Source organism: Somniosus microcephalus, chromosome 9 (genome assembly GCF_052327205.1).
Source record: "Somniosus microcephalus isolate GS21.2 chromosome 9, FLI_Smic_1.0, whole genome shotgun sequence".
Taxonomy (NCBI): domain Eukaryota; kingdom Metazoa; phylum Chordata; class Chondrichthyes; order Squaliformes; family Somniosidae; genus Somniosus; species Somniosus microcephalus.
This window is the reverse complement of record NC_140995.1, coordinates 51163680-51179145: the sequence shown is the minus strand read 5'-3', so window position 1 is coordinate 51179145 and position 15466 is coordinate 51163680. Positions and strand designations below refer to the sequence as shown.

General features: G+C 45.0%; 1 protein-coding gene across 4 annotated transcripts in view; it reads right to left on the bottom strand.

Moving 5' to 3' along the window:
* Window positions 1-2910: 2910 nt before the first annotated feature.
* adgrb3 (adhesion G protein-coupled receptor B3) overlaps window positions 2911-15466 on the bottom strand; it is a 1304794-nt gene continuing 1292238 nt past the window's right edge. For all 4 annotated transcript variants that reach the window (XM_085996562.1, XM_085996563.1, XM_085996564.1 and 1 more), the window contains 4 exons: window positions 7202-7237; window positions 6472-6576; window positions 6292-6345; window positions 2911-3704 (listed from right to left, as the gene is read on the bottom strand). In XM_085996562.1, the coding sequence (XP_085852688.1) occupies window positions 3516-3704; window positions 6292-6345; window positions 6472-6576; window positions 7202-7237 (384 nt within the window). In that variant the 3' untranslated portion in view covers window positions 2911-3515. The remainder of the gene's footprint in view (window positions 3705-6291; window positions 6346-6471; window positions 6577-7201; window positions 7238-15466) is intronic.

The window sequence follows — 15466 nt, the reverse complement described above, 5'->3', positions numbered from 1 at the left end:
ATTGATACAATATTAGGACATTGCCATATTACAGCACAAAGCTCCCTCAGATGCAAAGTGAAATGGGGATGAAGCAGGTGATTTGGCCTCAAGGTGTTTTTTCACACCTATATATTCCATTCAGTCAGTGCAACAGATTACTGACAATAAATAAACTCTCATCTTTGCCTTAACCACAGAGGAAACAGTGTTCATTCATCCAGCACCTTTAACATAGAAAACATCCCGAGGGCTTCACAGAAGAAAACTGAACTTCCTGTAGTAGTGAGTTGGGACAGAACACACAGGTAGAAAGATAGGTTTGAAGGATGCTTTTATACGGGGGGAGAGAAATATTGAGACAGACGAATTTAGGGGTGGCCTTCCTGGGTAGGGCCAACATGGCTGAAGGTTCTAACCACCTATGGTGCAGTGGAGAGCGGGGATGTGTAGAACGCAAATTTGGAAGAACAATAGGCACAGGAGGGAGGGGGAAGTTGCAGAGATAGGGGGGATTTATAGGTAAGAATAAGGATTTTGAATGGGATGCTTTGGAGACAGGGGAGTGAATAGAGGTCAGCGTAGATGGGAGTAATGGACAAACAGGAGTTAGTGTGGGCCAGGATGTGGGTGGCAATGTTTTGGATCAGTTGGAGTTTGTGTATCAGAATTATAGAGTACAGGGGCAGCTTGGAAGCTGGCAAGGAGGGCACTGGAGAAATAAAGTCTAGAGTAATAAGAGCATGGGATGGGATTTTCAGCAGCAGTAGGAATAAGGGTAATGCAGAGTCTGGCAATGTTACAGAGGGGAAAGTAAGCAATCTTGGTGATATAGGTAGAATATGGGGGTCCGAATCTCAGCTCAGGGTTGAACAGGACACTTTGATTGCATAACCTTTGGTTCAGCTCTAGTGGTCAGCGGAGAGGCGAGTGAAGGCAATAGCAAGGGCAGTTTTGCTGGGAGATAAATAACATGGCCTCGGTCTTCCCAATGTTCAATTGGAGGAAATTCTGACTAATCCAGCCTGACAACACAGAGGTGATTGTGGAGTTGAGGGCGGTGGTGGAAAGATAGAGCTGGGTGTCAGCAGCATACAAGAAGACTGTACCCCAGGCTATAGATAATGTCACGGATGACCAGCATAAAAAGGAGCAGACAGCATAGAATTTTGGGATAGCAGAGGGAGATGCGGTCTTTGAGTTGGGACAGGTGAAGAATGGAACCATGTGAGGGCAGTTCTGTGAAGGGGCACAGAAGCAGTGGAGGAGGGTAGAGTGGTTAACAATGCTGAATGCTGCAGTGATTCAGAGGAATAGCAGCCCACCATTGCAGTAAGAAATTATGTCTTTGGTGACTTTGACAGGGCAGTCTCAGTACTGGCACACAGCAGATGTCAGACTAAAGGGATTCAGAGACTTGAGAGTCAAATGAGCATGGAGGAGGGTGGTTTTGATGAATTCAATGACATTGGCGGACGTGCCTTCAGCTGCCCAGGCCCTAAGCTCTTGAATTCCCTCCCTAAACCTCTCTGCTCTCTAGGCCCCTCTTCTCCTTTAAGACACTCCTTAAAACCTATCTCTTGGACCAAGCTGTCCTAATATCTCCTTATGTGGCTCGGTGTTAAATGTTGTTTGACAACGCTCCTGTGAAGTGCCTTGGGATGTTTTACTACATTAAAGGTGCTATCTAAATGCAAGGTTTTGTTATTGGATAGGAAAGGTAGATTAGCAATGGGGCAGTAGTTGGGGGGAACATAAGGGTTGAGAGTGGGTATTTTGAAGGTGGGGTGATGACAGCAAGTACTGGTGCAAGGAAAGGTCATAGAGTGGTCAGGAATTGGGTGGACATGATATTGAAAGAGTGGGAAATAGGTCCCAAGGAAGAAGTGAGTCTGGGAGGGTGGGACGGGAGATGGGGAGTCAGTGATAGGTGTGATGGGGAAGAATAAATGGTTTTGGCAGTTGCAATGGATAATATCAGGTTTAGGAAATGAAAAATACATAAATGCTTTGGCGGTGAAGATGGAGAGGGTGGAGAAGGGGCTGGTAGGTGTCTGAGGTTGCTTTTACTCTCAAGAATGATCCTGGAGTAGCAGATTCGGCTGTGGAGAGTGACACAATGTCTTGATTAAGATAGTTAAGCCAAGTGTGGCAGTAGAGTGCTGAGAGAGTCCACTGCAAAGAGTGAAATTTCCTTTCCTCCTCTCCTGAAGGCGCTGAGCCTCACTGGGATACTGCTGCACCCTCCAGTATTTCACTTCATGTGGTGTGAGCCTAGGCAGTCAGTATTGGCCCGCTATTCAACCATGGGTGGATGTCATAGATCGAGACGGATCCTGTCCTCATGCAATTCCTACTGTCCAGCAGGAGGTCCTAGATAACAATCAGGAGTGGGAACACTGGCTAATTCCTTCCCCCCCCCACTTTTCCAGGAGCACTGAGACCTATCCTAGCAGCCCCTACTGTTAACCCAGGTGTGACCAGCTGCCCAAGCACAAGAGGGCAAATCAAATCAGTGACTGTGCTGATTTGTACAGGCCAGTCTGATATCGAGAAGCTCCTTTAGTTACTAAGAAAGAAAGAGGTTGTATTTAGATAGAGCCTTACCCAACCTCAGGACATCCTGACGTGCTCTGCAGCCAATAAAGTATTATTTGAAGTGTAGTCACTTGCACTGTGGGAAACACGGCAGCCCATTTGCACACTCAGGCGTTGGGAAAGCTCCTGAAAGCTCATGTACTAATGTAAATCTTCGTATGTTGGGGGTCTTGAGCCTGTCTTTTATTTGGAGTGCCTTTTTTTTCAACTTGGGGCGCAATGTCCAGTTCTAAGGGCATACTTACAATTCTGAAACGATCGTAAACTATAACTGTCAAATGCAGACTCTAATAATCTACAAAATGTAGGAAGTAGATGAAGCTAATATGTAGACAAAAATTTATTTACACCATACAACATTTTAAATATTTTATACACGTTTGCAGCCAAGAAAGCTTTTTCTGCGCTTTCGTGTGAAATCTGCAATAATAAAGATGTGAAATATATTATTCATATAAAAGTGAGAGTATTACTTTATTGCATTGAAAGCAATGAAGAACGTAGCTCAACAACCATTCATTTAAATGACAGAAAATTGTTTGCTTTTATATTATAAAGTAAAAAGTGTAGTAATGGCCAAACAGACTGTTATAAATCTTAAAAACTGCATAAATATATACATTGTGCTTCATGGTAAAGTTTTCTTTTTAAAACTAAACCAAATGAAGCTATTACAACATGTATCTTTGCTTGAGGTTTATCTATAAAGATTACCTTACAAATTCATTCCACATTAACGTACAACACATGATGGTAATAATTGTACATCTTGTATTCTCACTAAATAAGGTAGTGAGAAATGTTAAAGACATGGACATCTTATTCCTGGTGCATAAAGTCCCTAAATTACTCTAAGAGAGTCCAGACATACAGACCAGGCTTTTGTAAAAATTTTTGAAGTGCAAGTGCAAGAGATTTTACTTGTGATTGACTTGAATTTAAACTTCAGTTTGAAAATCCCCTTCCTGCACGTCTAAGGGTATAGAGAGACACTTTTCCCATTCCGCTTGTCTTAATTCTAATGCTTCTTTTGCATCTGCATCCAATACATTCATTGGCGAATAGTGTTGGTAGTCACTAGGGTTCTTGTACGTATCCCATTCATGCTTGCTGGGTGTTGGGTTGTCCTGTGGAAACACATTAATACAGAGTTAGAGGTAGTTCTTGTTTTCAGTTGGAAACCCCTGTACATTGCTAGATGGAGCTTTACTAAGTACACTCAAACACAAAAAGGGTACGATTTCAAATAGGCTGCCTGTAAAAATGTCTCATTGTTTTGGTCATTCTTGTTTTCAAATCCCTCCAAATCCCTCCTATCTCTGGAACCTCCTCCAGCCCTACATCCCTCCAAGAACTCTGCAGTCCTCCAATTATGGCCCCTGATTTTAATTGCTCTGTCATTGGTGGTCGTGACTTCAGCTGCCACTGCCCTAAGCTCTGGAATTCCCTCCCTAAGCCTCTCTGCCTCTCTCTCCTCCTTTACGATGCTCCTTAAAACATACCTGTTTGACCAAGCTTTTGGTCACCTGTCCTAATAGGAAGTAAATGAAACTAATACATAGACAAAAATGTATTTACACCATACAACATTTTAAATACGTTTGCAGCCAAGAATGCTATTCCTGCGCTTTTGTGTGAAATCTGCAATAATAAAGATATTAAATATATTATTCATATAAAAATGAAAGTATGATGGCATAGTTACATCACTTGGTGTCATATTTTGTTTGATAATGCTCCTGTGAAGTGCCTTGGGAAGTTTCACTACGTTAAAGACGCTATATAAATGCAACCTATAGTTGTATAATGGCTTCGGTTAGACAGCATCTGGCGGAGTGCCTGTAGTTCTGGTTGTCTAATCAAAGGAAGATTATTGCCCTTGAGAGGGTAACAAGGCCCTTTTATATTAGAGGAGTGCCACTGACTGCAGACCTGCAGTTTTTGTTTCATCAACTAAACCAAGTACAAATGACTCAACTTGCAGAGAACTGAGAGAAATGTAGACCCACTAAAACGTGAGTCGATGAATCTGTCGTTGGATCAAGCGGCACTCGTTTTGCAAGTTAAGTGTGGGGAGCTGACCATCCGACCTCCTCTGCAATTGTGTATGGAGCCTGGTTCTCGATGAGAAATCTAAATGGGAGACACAGGAATTGCACTCCCCGGAATGGAAGAAAAACAATGCTAGTAGAAAATCAGCTCAGTCGGTGCAGCAACAATAGAATAGTGCAGCCTCAGAATGTTCTTTAACTTATAAAACGGAACTGATAAAGGCTTCACCTCGTCCAACCTCAGTTAAAAGCGTTAGTCACAAAGGACACTGCAGGAGGTTTGGTGCCTAACACTGCAAGCTGTATATTGCTATTGTTGGACCCTCTTTCCTGAACTGCAGCCCCATAGTCCTACAGTGTATAGGGAACAACATAGGAGCAGGAGTAGGCCATTCCGCCCCTCCAGCCTCTTCCGCCATTCAATTAGATCGTGGCTGATCTGTATCTTAACTCCATCTACCTTGGTTCTGTAACCCTTAAAACCCTCAGCTAACAAAAATTACAGATCACAATCTTTTCCTACATAGGAGGAAATCCATTCCCACTCTCTGGTAACAGTCTTCAACTCATAAAGGAGCCCTATGAAGCGCATCAATTCTTCCTTTCAAACCTGTTGGTGACCAGTCCAAAAATTCTATTGACATCATTATTGAAATCAGCGGATATGCTTCTGTAATCTTGCCATCATCTCTGATGAAAGGAGGTCTTGAGGACTGAGGTACAGTTTTGTGTTGCATGTGAAGGGCGACTTACATCTTGTGCAAGCTGTCTGCCCAGTGAAAGAGTTACGTGTTTCACAGGGTGCCTGACTATGATTCACTGCGAAAGTATATGGGGCCCTTCAACTGTCGCACCTCAATGAACAAGCACCAAGAAGTCACAGCGATGGCTGAGGTGATATTAAGCTCTCACTTACAATGAAACTAAATAAGTGGCTAACTTAATATACTAATGCACTGCTAAACCTAATATATTAAGTGCACTGCTAAAGTTTTACGAGAATGTTCCAGTGTCCTGAAGTGTTGACATTTTAAAATTTGCATTCTTGTTTTCAAATCCCTCCATGGCCTCGCCCCTCCCTATCTCTGTAACCTCCTCCAGCCCTACAACCCTCCGAGATCTCTGCGCTCCTCCAATTCTGGCCTCTTGAGCATCCCCGATTTTCATCGCTTCACCATTGGTGGCCCTGCCTTCAGCTGTCTAGGCCCTAAGCTCTGGAATTCCCTCCCTAAACCACTCCGTCTCTCTCTTCCTTTTAAGCCCTCCTTAAAACCTACCTCTGACTAAGCTTTGGCCACCTGTCCGACCAGCTCCTTATGTGGCTCGGTGTCAAATTTGATTTGATAATTGCTCCTGTGAAGGGCCTTGGGATATTTTACTACGTTAAAGGCGCTATAGAAATGCAAGTTGTTGTTGACAGACTGTTTTTTTATTCTCTCCCCTTCTGCAGATATGCTCACCTGGATTCAGGTCAAATCTCCTAATCTTTTCCTCCCCACCGTGATGGTGTCCTGCCTTAGCCTTTCGCCTAGGTTTCTGTATCGAGTGTTGCAACCTCTGGAGCACAGAGTTACGAAACAGAGCTACGATATGGTAGTGAGATGAGGTAGATGCAGATGTAGTTGTGACAAGCACATACATTCAATCCAGCTGCTGTACTTACACTTCCACTACCCCTCTCATACCCTGCTGCTGAGATGGTCCATGTTTTTTCATTCTTTAGAAACAAACAAAAAAGCCTGGTAAGTACAGCTGTACATTATGGGCTGTAACACACTCTCAGCCATGCTAATATTGTAAAAGCTTTATTTATACGTCCAGCTGGAGCTGAATCGGTACTTACTACACTGCCTGTATTTGGGGGCTCACGGAACCTATCCAAAGTCTGGAATTTTTGATTTAGCTCTTGAAATAGTTCCATGTGTCGCTTTCTTGTGTGCATGACTTTCTGTGAACCAAATACATTACACGGTAAACCACTGTACTTCTATTAACTTATATCGTGAGAACTTAGTCAAATCAGACATTAGATGAAAGAAATGAGCTTGATAGCTAAAACCAAGAAATGAGCTAATTTTACAGCAAGAATTCTAAGAGGACAAGCAGAGAAAGAGTTTTAAATAACAGCCAGCGTCAGGAACAAGTTAATTAAAAATTAATGGTCGCACATTGCCTTTTAGTGAGCAATCTGTAAATGCATAAATGCATAAATGTGTTATCTCTTAGTTTCTCCGAACCACATATGTAGTCCTTTGGAATGACACTACATCACAGAAATTGAAGAATAAGTTATCTCTCAACAGGAACTCTTCTGGTTGTTCAAATTCCAGTGGAAAAATCATTGAGAAGAGGCTGCTGAGAATTTGTGAAGTTGAAGGATGTTCTCGATAGAGGCAGTGGCAGCTAAGGCAGCAAGGCTGTTTTATCCATTGACAAACACTGCTGTGTTCTCAAACTCGTCAACTGAGATAAATCTTGTGAGAGCTCAGAGTTGTCTGGTAATTGCATGCAGGGAAAATAAATAAAATGTCAAGCACTGAAGGTCAATTTTATTTTTACATCCCGAAACTTACTTCAAAATCCAGGTCTGAATAGCGGGATTTTCTTCTCTGCAAAACATTAAAGGATTCATTAGCTATCTTTTCCTTAGGCATGATTTAAAAAAACAATTAGACCAAACGTGTTTTCTTCCTGTTTGGTGAAAAGACATTATGAGATACTCTCTAATATTCTGTTTGTGGCTTGTCAAAAGAATTGCACCAGCTTTCTGTAGCAGTCGCTCTCAAACTGCGAGGCTTCACAGTGGGAATGCAGATCAGAGAATCAGACGATTCGCGGCACTCCTGATTTTCTGGCCAACGGTTAGAAAATAGTCAGCGGTGACCTCTGTTCTTTGACCTGAGATCCTCTTGAGTGAAACTCTGAACCCGGAGTAAAGACTCGCAAATGCTACGACGACACCAAGGACAGAGAAGGCTCCAGATTAGGCCCTGTTCTGTGTTGAGTCAGTTACTCTCAGCTGGGATGGTAGCACAGTCCCCACCGCTTAAAACATCCACGTTTAAGACAGACAGTCGCTTATGTTGGCCAAAAAACGATAAGTATTACCCATTTGCATTTATGTCAATGTTAAAGTTGCCAGTTACAGAGTCTTAAGTTCTCCCCTTAACAGCTGTGCTTGCTCATTAGTTTGCATCTCATTAAGGTGCACTGAATGCAGGAACAAACATTTGTTGAATCACTGCTCTTTGTAATAATGTGCAGAAGTTATCTGAAACATGAGCCCATCTGTTCTTCTTGCCTTGACCTGCTGTGTTCCTGCAGCGTTCTTACCTTTATTGATGTTTCAGTTATCTTTAGCACATGCTGCAGCGTGAATTTTAAATGTCCTCTCTCTGGCAATCTTTAGAACTCTAATCGAAATGCTTTTTCATTTTATTAATGCAACCATGTTATACCGGCCATTGTGTATAGCGGGCAAATCACGTTCGGACAAACACGCCAATATAAGCAAGGGGATTGTATAGGATACTAACAATTGGCTTCAACATCCCTGGGCTAGAGAGGGGAAACAATCAGCCATGGTTCTGATTACTATTCAGTTGGTCTGTGCTGTACTTGCACCAGTAAAGTGGAACCCCAGCAATTTTGGGGCCAATGTTTTAATGTGACGCTTGTCTGCGGCCGGTTTGTTTACCGTACCTACACGTAAATAATGTATCATTCAATCTTTCTCATTGAAAACCATCTGTGCCACCACCTTGGCAGGTTTTCCTGTGCCTGTCTGGTGGGGAGCTACACTGTGCTATTGCATCAGTTGCATAAAACAATCAACAAACAGTAAAAAAAGATACCGTGGTCCCGAAATCTCACCGTAACTCCGGGGAGATTGGGGTAAATGGATGAAACCGGCCATTATGATGGGAGACTGGTGGAACACTCGTGGAATTTCAGGGTCCGTGTTATAGTCATTGGCCAAACGGTTCGTGGCATGACAGGCTAATATGGTAGTCTCATGGCCCAAATATTAGAGAGTCATAGAATGATACAGCACAGAAAGAGGAAATTCGGCCCATCATGCCTATGGCAGCTCCTGAAATAGATATCCAATTAGTCCCACTCCCTCGCTCTTTCCCCATTGTCCTGCATATTTTTCCTAATCAAGTATTTATCTAATTCTCTTTTGAATGTTATTATTGAATCTGCTTCCACCACCCTTTCAGGCAGTACATTCCAGATGCATAATGTTTTTTTCCTCATGTCGCCTCTGGTTCTTTTGCCAATTACCTTAAATCTGTGTCCTCTGGCTACTGACCCTTGTGCCACTGGAAACAGTTTCTCCTTATTTACCCTATCAAAATTTTCCCTTAACCTTCTCTGCTCTAAGGAGAACAACCTCATGTGGTAGCCTCATGGACCCACTGCTAAGGCAGTTTCAACTAAAATGGAGGCAACCGCAGATTGCAATCCACAAAACATTGGCAGAAATACCTCAATCCCACATAATACAAACAGAATTTGATTTCTACAGTCACCATAAACCAATGTCCCGAATTCTAAACAGACAGAATCACGGAACGCCATCCCCCAAAACAGCGGGAAATATTCCGAGAATTCTGAGTACCAAAAACAGAACTTGGCTGATTCAGTCACTGAAAACCAGTGACCCTGCTTCCTCGATCCACGTTACCCCACCCCAGTTATACTGCAGGGTGGACACCATTGGTCTGATTCGCCGATCCGGTGATCCCGGCAAGGGGCTCTGCGTGGGAGGCCAGCTATGGACGGAAAATCAAGGGCTCGGAGTGCGCAGTTACACTGACTTCAAAAGAAACCAGAGGATGGTGACTTTACTTCTGTTAAATGCCAGGTGGGGCAGGTGACACCCATCTCTGTTTAACTGCAGCAGACACAAGGCAGCTGGGGTTAGGATTTCAGCGGAGGCTCTCCTGATCTTCCGCTGTTACTTCGGCATAAAGTGGCTCCTTACACTGTTTTGTTCAACGTTTCAGCCGATCTTCAGTGTGAAATTAAAAAAAAATGAATTCAGAGGATGTGGTTGTTGCTGGGAAGGCCAGTATTTAATGACCCTCCCCAGTCACCCTGAGGTGGTGCTGGAGGACCTTCTTAACCGTTGAGTAGCTTACTAGACTACGTCAGAGGGCAGTTAAGAGTCAACCATGTTGGTATGGGACTGGAGTCACATATGGGCCAGTTTGAGTAAGGGTGGCAAGTTTTTCTTCCCTAAATGTCATTAATGAACTAGTTAGGTTCTTACGACAATCCAACAGCTCCATGGTCATATTTTACATGCACTAGCTTTTTATTTAAAACTGAATTCAAATTCTCAAACTGCTATGGTGGGATTTGAACTCCTGGTCTCTGGATTGTAACGATAGCTCATTGGGAACACTCTCACTTCTGAGATAGAAGGTCATGGGTTTAAACTGTAAAGTCTGTGGGTTATATGGTGAATTAATGCACAGACTACAAGAGTAACTTTAACAGGACTTTACTATTCGAAGGTCAGGGCAAATCTGCCCAATAAATCCTTACACAGCACTTATATACCGGTGTGGTCACCACCGGTATTACAGTATACAGCAGCCAAGATAAAGTAGTGCAACACCTAAAATAGTTCTCTTAAAGGTGGACGGTTACATACACTACAATCCTCCCTTTTTAGCTTACAACATACTTATTCCCCATTAAACATAACATCATAACATCTATCCAACTTCATTTAAAAACAGTTCACAGATGTAGTCTCTGCGGAAAACAGTTCACAGATTCAGTCTCTGCGGAAAACAGTTCACAGATTCAGTCTCTGTGGAGGTGCCTCCTGTGCTTCTTGACTCGGTCCGGACAACGCCTCGGTGGTGTAGCAGTTTCCTGTGGTGTAGTCGGTTCACGTTGCTGGAGTGACTCATCCAATAGTCCTTCACTGGACTTAACAGCTTGAACTTCCGTCACTTCTGAACCAGCATTGTTGACTTCTAAAAGCTTGAGTACCTTGGGAAGTTTTTCTGCTTCCAAACTGATTTGGCTCCGTTCGGAGGGACCACGTGCGTGATCTGGTAGAGGTGATAATGGTTCAGATGGGACATCTTCTTCTGTTTCGTCTTTTCCTTTCCTGCTTCTTGGAGACTCTCTGTGCTCCGCTGCCAGCCGCATGCACAGTTCCTCCTCTTTCTCCTGTTGCCTTAGCAGCGCCACCATCTCCCGGTGTTTCTTAGACTTTTTGTGATTCTTCAGGGTTTGTGCACTTCGGAAGATTTCCCCACAAGCTGGGCAGAACAGGTCATCGTTATATTCGGTGTCGTTCAACAGGACATGGTAATAATCGGTGTCGTCCTGAGCTAGGCCAGCGAGAGGGTCTTTTATTTCCTCCATGCCCAGCTGGACGTTAGCCAGCTTTTGTTTCAAGTCCCGACATCTCTCCTGAAGAGACTTCTTCATGTGTTCAGCTTCCTCCAGCTTTTTCTGGGCTTCCTGCAAGTCTTTTATTAATGACCTCATTCGTGATTTCAATGCTTCAACTTCCTTCGGAGATTGATTGATCGTACTATTCAATCCCTCTACTGGAGCAGCTGTTTCAGCATTTTGTTGTTCGACATTGACGTGAGTCAGCGTACTTTTGGCATCCAAGGGTTGCTCTGCTGCCATCTTCACAGTCTGTGTTGCAACCTCAGCTATTCCAATAACTTTTGGGAGCTCCAACCCCCTCTCCTTTGAAGAGTTAGACTCATGTCCAAATTGTTCCCATTTCAGAGTCTTGTCCCTCAGCATATGAAGGAGTTGGCTGACCGTTGACTCTTCTGACCTCATCCGTTTCCCAGTAGCTGCAGGGCTGTTTATAACCTTGCCCTGGGGGCTCCTTTGCTGTTTCTACTTCGCCATCATCCGCAGCCTCCACCATTCGAATTTCCACAAATGAATCGTCCGGTGATGCTGCATCCAACTTCAGTAGGAGCTCGGAATTCATGGCGACCAACTCAGCCTTTTCTGCCTGCAATCTGCTAACAAGCGCCTTCAGTTGCTGAACATCTTGCTCCACCAGATTAGAGCACGCACCTTCAGAAACCGAATCAGCTTTGATTCGTTTGGCCTCCTTGCGCAGACGGTTTGTGTGCTCCTGCTCCCTTTTCTCCCTCAGCTGTTTCTGTTGTCTTTCCAGATTCTCCCACTCTGTGTCAAAGAACGTTTTCATTGCTTTTATCTCTTGCTCGAGACGTCAACTCAATTGTTCTAATTGCTGTTGTAATTTGAAATGGAGTTGAGTTCGAGCCCAGTGTTCCTCAGACTTGTGCATGTCTGTAAACTGGACAGACTCAGAATTCTCTGCCAAACTATGTTGTTGTTGTTCAGTGGAATTCTGTTCTGAAACTTTGTTCTCCTTTGAAGCATCAGTATTTATGCACTCCTTCGTTTTTCCAACCTTAGTCAGCAAGTCCATTTTAGACTTGTCTTTCGCACCTGGGCTGGTCTTGTCGTCATCCGTTTCAGAGTCTGAGCTGATTGTCTTCACCGAGTTCTCACTCGTTATTGCTTTTAGGTAGTGCCATTCCATGTTTATTTCCCTGATCCACTCCCGTCCCAGAAGTGGTGGACCTCCCTCAGGTAGTACATATAAGTCCATTCCTTGGTGTTCTTTGCCCCTGTCTCTCACCTTGACTTGTATCTTTCCCATGGGGTATACTTTATGCCCCGTGTATGTCTGCAATACGATCTTGGTATCTCTCAAGGGTATATGTGAGAATAGCCGGTTGTAATCCCTTCGATTTATGACTGATAGGGCTGATCCTGTGTCCAATTCCATTTTCACTTGGACTCTGGCTACTTTTAGTGTGACCCAGATAGTTTGTAGGTCAGCTTCCTTACCCACATTGTGAATTCTCAGACTACCCAGTTCCTGGCCGTTCGGGTCTGAATCCGAATTCTGTTCATCTGAACTCTTCTCAGCCACCTTGTGTACCTTGCTGTACTTTTCCTGCGGTGACTTTTTTCTGTTGTTGGTCTTCTTCCCTGACCGGCATACTTTAGCTATGTGACCAAGCTTGCCACATTTTCTACATTCCTGGTTTTTAAACCAGCATTGGTTCTGGTCGTGTGTTGTCTTCCCACAACGATAACATTTTGTTGTACCCGAAGTCATTTGATCCACGCTGAGTACCGCTGCCTTCAGCTGCATTTCCGCAGTGCCTCTCACGGCTGCTTCGTGTGATGCTGCAATAAGGACAGCCTTGTCAAGTGTAAGATCGTTCTCTTCGAGCAGTCGCTTTTGTGTTCCTTCCTTCGACAACCCGCACACGAACTTGTCTCTCAATGCCTCTGTCAGATTTCCCCCAAACTGGCAGTATTTCGCTAGTCTACGCAGTTCGACCAAGTATTCCGCGTTGCTTTCCTCTTTCCGTTGCGTTCTCGCATAAAATTTGAATCGTTCCGCCAACATCAGCGGTGTGGGGTTCAAATGATCCTTCAGGACAGCAACAATATCAGCGAAAGTCTGATCCGCTGGTTTAGCTGGTGATAGAAGATGCTTCAATAGCCCGTATGTCTTCGCCCCCATTGCGTTTAATAAGGTGAGAGCTTTATCATCATCTGCTATTTTATTGGCCTCACAATATATCTTGATGCGTTCTACGTACGTGGCCCAATCTTCCACCTCGGAATCGAAGTTGTTGATGTTACCATGCTTAGGCATCTTCACTATCTTTTTGAGAAACCACAACGAATTTGTTCGTTACTTTTTTTTTCCAAAAATGGCAGTTTCCCGCGCTTGTCTTCTTCCCCGCCCACTTTCAAAATGGCGGTTTCCCGCTTCTGTCTTCTTCCCCGCCTACTGGCGGCTTCCCGCGTTTCTTCCCCGCCTACTGGCGGCTTCCCGCGTTTCTTCCCCTGGCGGGAGGGGTAAGCTTTCCTTCGGGCGACGACCGCTGGCTTTCGGAGTTCGCAGCCTGCGCGCCGGCTTCAGTGCGTTCCTTGTTCCCTTTTCTCGGCCGGCAACCGGCGCTGGGGACAACCCGTTGGCGGCGAACAGTTCCAGCCGCTGGGCGGAATCTCGCTCAGTCTCCCTCGCTCGGTCCCGTTCCCCCTTCACTCGGGCTCTGTCTCTCCCTCAGCGGCTTCCAATCGCGCCTCCCAGCCCTCTCGCAGTCCGGTCCTTTCCTCCCCCGGCTGCGGCTGAGTTCTCCGCGGTTTTATTTATTTTTATATCTTCCCGCGCCTTACGATCCCGGTCGCAGCGCCTCGTGGCCTCGGTAGCTGCCCGGCCTTTTTCGCCGGTCGCGGTCTAGCTGTCTCACGACGCTGTTGCGTCTCCCAGCCCGCTTGTAGCCCGGTCTCTCACACCGGCTGCGTTCCCGCTTGTAGCCCGGTCTCTCACACCGGCTGCGTTCCCGCTTGTACCGCGGCTTCCGTGCCCTACGCTGCCCCAGTCTCAGCGCCTCTGGGCCTGACTTCTGTCTGGCTCCTTTCCCCCGACCGTGGTCGAGTTCACCGCCCTTATCCTCCGTTTCTTTTTATTTTCCCCCTACTCACAGTCAACGTGGCCGACTTGCTTCTCTTGGCTGATCGGCTCACTCACCGCCGTGGCAGAAGGGACAATAACAGCCTGTTGCTGATGGAAGGCTTCGTGTCTGAATCCTTCCTTCTTCCTTGCTCTGCAGACTCGAGTCTTCTCTCAGCAGAACGACGAGGGCGGGTGCCTCTTCTCGACGCTCGTTAACTGCTTCGGATGTATCGCTGCCGCAGGGTAAGATTGAACTCGTCGCCACTGTAAAGTCTGTGGGTTATATGGTGAATTAATGCACAGACTACAAGAGTAACTTTAACAGGACTTTACTATTCGAAGGTCAGGGCGAATCTGCCCAATAAATCCTTACACAGCACTTATATACCGGTGTGGTCACCACCGGTATTACAGTATACAGCAGCCAAGATAAAGTAGTGCAACACCTAAAATAGTTCTCTTAAAGGTGGACGGTTACATACAATAGTTCTCTTAAAGGTAGAACGGTTACATACACTACATAAACCCCACTCCAGGGTCTTGGGCACATAATCCAGGCTGACACTCTCAGTGCAGTACTGAGGGAGTGCTGCACTGTTGGAGGTGCCATCTTTTGGATGAGATGTTAAATCAAGCCCCCGTCTGCCCTCTCAGGTGGGCATAAAAGATTCCGTGGCACTATTCAAAGAAGAGCAGGGGAGTTCTTGCTGGCATCCTGACCAATATTTATCCCTTAACCAACATCACTAAAAAATTGATTGCTGTTTGTGGGACCTTGCTGTGCGCAAATTGGCTGCCATGTTTCATAGAATTACTTAGGATATACAGCACAGAAACAGGCCTTTCGGCCCAACCAGTCCATGCCGGCATTTATGCTCAACTCGAGCCTTCTGAAGTCTTTCCTACATTACAACAGTGACAGCACTTCAAAAGTACTTCATTGGCTGTAAAGCACTTTGGGACATCCTGAGGTCATGAAAGGCGCCATATAAATGCAAGTCATTCTACTTCTTATCATACATGATCTTGGAGCACTCAGTACTGTGATATAACACAAACTGTAGATTAATCTGCTAAAGATGTGTACTTGTCGTTCTTTGACGTACTCTATGGGGTGTATTTTCCAAGACCCCTGAGCTGCCAGTGTGTAAACACGCAGTTAGCGTAATTGCAAAATTGCCCCAAACCTTCGTCCGCTGAAATCAAAGGATGGTAAATCAGAGGCAACACACTGCTGTTGGTGCTGGCTCTCGGAAACTCTATCCCACATGCCCTGCATACTTTGGGTAAATCAGCTGGGCAGAAGCACAGAGATGGTTGTTTGAAT